General features: G+C 43.2%; 1 protein-coding gene across 1 annotated transcript; it reads right to left on the reverse strand.

The window, feature by feature from the left end:
- Positions 1 to 1,144: 1,144 nt before the first annotated feature.
- Positions 1,145 to 1,627, reverse strand: LOC129562073 (10 kDa heat shock protein, mitochondrial). The gene has a single exon (XM_055435023.2). The coding sequence runs from the start codon at positions 1,555 to 1,557 to the stop codon at positions 1,249 to 1,251; it is 309 nt and encodes a 102-aa protein (XP_055290998.2). The 5' UTR covers positions 1,558 to 1,627; the 3' UTR covers positions 1,145 to 1,248.
- Between the last annotated feature and the right edge of the window lie 1,739 nt (positions 1,628 to 3,366).

The following is a 3,366-nucleotide window of genomic DNA, read 5'->3' on the forward strand; positions in this document are numbered from 1 at the left end:
TCAAAAAACTACTTATAAATGAAGGAAACCCAGAGGCTAAGTCCTCAAAACAAAATTTTCCCCTCATGTGAATAATATTGCTATGGTAAAGATACTGTAGTTTATTTCCATGGAATTTTTTTATTTTTTTTTTTATGTAATTAATTTATTTTTTATTGGAGGCAAATTATTTTACAATATTATATTGGTTGGTTTTGCCATACATTGATATGAATTTGCCCCGGGTTTACATAAGTTCCCCCTATTTCCATGGAATTTTAAGAGTAAACAAACTCTGCCTCAATGACAAACTTTACCTTTGGCCCTTCCCTTGTGAAATACTTTCCTTACTGGATCATCCTCAGTTCTTTGAAGTTCTTTCTCTCTCTCTCTCTCCATCCCAGGTCTAACACTCAAGTTTTTCTGATTCTTTCCCTACGATCTGTTCCATCCTGGAGGTATTAGCATTGAGCAGACTTTTTTAGACCTAACTTCCAAAAGAAGACTTCTTTGTCCTGGGCATAACAACAGGAGCCACTAAGTATAAAGAGCAGGGCCCTGATAAGAGGATCCTTGAAGTACTTGCATTAAGGTACTGGCAACCCTTTTAAGTCGCCTTATTTCTTTTTTTTTTTTTTTTGATTTATATATTTTTATTTGGAAATGTTTATACCGTTCCATTCCATCGCTCAGTTGTATCCGACTCTTTGCGACCCGTGGACTGTAGCCTACCAGGCTTCTCAGTCCATGGGATTCTCCAGGCAAGAATACTGGAGTGGGTTACCGTTTCCTTCTCCAGGGGATCTTCCCGACCCAGGGATCGAACCCAGGCCTCCCACATTGGAGGCAGATGCTTTAACCTCTGAGCCACCAGGGAAGCCCATGTTTATACCAGTACAGTGAAATTAAATTTAGACACTGGATGTCATTAGCTTGGATATTGTTCCATTCCATTCCATTCAGTAGCTCAGTCGTGTCCGACTCTTTGCGACCCCGTGGACTGTAGCCTACCAGGCTTCTCCGTCCATGGGATTCTCCAGGCAAGAATACTGGAGTGGGTTACCATTTCCTCCTCCAGGGGATCTTCCCGACCCAGGGATTGAACCCGGGTCTCCCGCATTGGAGGCAGACGCTTTAACCTCTGAGCCACCAGGGAAGCCGTTAGTTTATTATAAAAGAGAAACATGGAAATTATTTACATGATGAAAGATTTCAGAACTTCAGTGGAATGGGCGGCTTCACGTGATGCCATTTCAATAGTGACTTATTTCAGTCGACATATTTCCCAAGAATGTCACCATCTCTGAATAAGAAATAATCCTTGTCGTCTAGAACTACTTTGGTGCCTCCATATTCTGGGAGAAGAACTTTATCCCCAACTTTCACACCAGCTGATTGAATCTCTCCACCCTTTCCTTTAGAGCCTGATCCAACAACTATCACCTTTGCTTGCAATACTTTTCCTTGTGATTTTTCTGGAAGCATAATGCCTCCTTTGGTTACAGTTTCGCCTGCACTTCTTTCAACTAATACTCGATCAAAGAGGGGAAGAAACTTTCTAAATGCCTGTCCTGCCATGACTCTGGTTGCCGCAGTTCGTACTCTGCTCTCACGCCGCAGGCAAAGGAGAGACCTGCTGTCAGCCCCTCCGGACACGTGAACGCGAAAAAAACTGACCCTCATTTCTTATATTATTGTTCTTCTTTATCCTTCATTAGTGATGAAAATTGAAAAAAAATTTCATTTGACAGCATTATCTTTTGTGCATATTACAGATACTATCTTTCTATATTTATATAGTTGTAAGAAACTCCAATACTTTGGCCACCTCATGCGACGAGTTGACTCACTGGAAAAGACCCTGATGCTGGGAAGGATTGGGAGCGGGAGGAGAAGGGGACGACAGAGAATGAGATGGCTGGATGGCATCACTGATCAATGGACATGAGTTTGAGTGAACTCCGGGAGTTGGTAATGGACAGGGAGGCCTGGTGTGCTGTGATTCATGGGGTAGCAGAGAGTCAGACACGACTGAACAACTGAACTGAACTGAACTGAAGGATTAATGGAAAAACAGACTGGTTCCAAATAGGTAAAGGAGTACGTCAAGGCTGTATATTGTCACCCTGCTTATTTAACTTCTATGCAGAGTACATCATGAGGAACGCTGGGCTGGAGGAAGCACAAGCTGGAATCAAGATTGCTGGGAGAAATATCAATAACCTCAGATATGCAGATGACACCATCCTTATGGCAGAAAAGGAAGAGGAACTAAAAAGCCTCTTGATGAAAGTGAAAGAGGAGAGTGAAAAAGTTGGCTTAAAGCTCAACATTCAGAAAACTAAGATCATGGCATCTGGTCCCATCACTTCATGGCAAATAGATGGAGAAACAGTGGAAACAGTGTCAGACTTTATTTTTTTGGGCTCCAAAATCACTGCAAATGCTGCTTGCAGCCATGAAATTAAAAGGCGCTTACTCCTTGGAAGGAAAGTTATTACCAGGCTGCAGTCCCTGGGGTCGCTAACGGTTGGACACGACTGAGCGACTTCACTTTCACTTTTCATTTTCACACATTGCAGAAGGAAATGGCAACCCACTCCAGTGTTCTTGCCTGGAGAATCCCAGGGAAGGGGGAGCCTGATGGGCTTCCATCTATGGGGTCACACAGAGTCAGACACGACTGAAGTGACTTAGCAGCAGCAGCAGATAGCATATTAAAGAGCAGAGACATTACTTTGCCAACAAAGGTCCGTCTAGTTAAGGCTATGGTTTTTCCAGTGGTCATGTACGGATGTGAGAGTTGGACTGTGAAGAAAGCTGAGTGCCGAAGAATTGATGCTTTTGAACTGTGGTGTTGGAGAAGACTCTTGAGAGTCCCTTGGACTGCAAGGAGATCCAACCAGTCCATTCTAAAGGAGATCAGTCCTGGGTGTTCACTAGAGGGACTGATGCTAAAGCTGAAACTGCAATACTTTGGCCACCTCATGCGAAGAGTTGACTCACCGGAGAAGGCTCTGATGCTGGGAAAGATTGGGGGCGGGAGGAGAAGGGGACGACAGAGAATGAGATGGCTGGATGGCATCACCGACTCAATGGACATGAGTTTGAGTGAACTCCGGGATTTGGTGATGGACAGGGAGGCCTGGCGTGCTGTGATTCATGGGGTCACAAAGAGTCGGACACGACTGAGTGACTGAACTGAACTGAAGGATTAATAATGAAAGTAAATTTTATTTTAAGAATTTATTACATATTATAAAAGTAATACATGCATATGAACAATTTAAACAAGAGATATGTCACACAGAAACTGAAATTATTTCTTAAGAATCTACCTGACAATGTAGGGAACACGGGTTTGATCCCTAGTCCAGGAAGATTCCA

Source organism: Moschus berezovskii, chromosome 5 (genome assembly GCF_049115385.1).
Source record: "Moschus berezovskii isolate FMDL1 chromosome 5, NW_MosBer_1.0, whole genome shotgun sequence".
NCBI lineage: Eukaryota > Metazoa > Chordata > Mammalia > Artiodactyla > Moschidae > Moschus > Moschus berezovskii.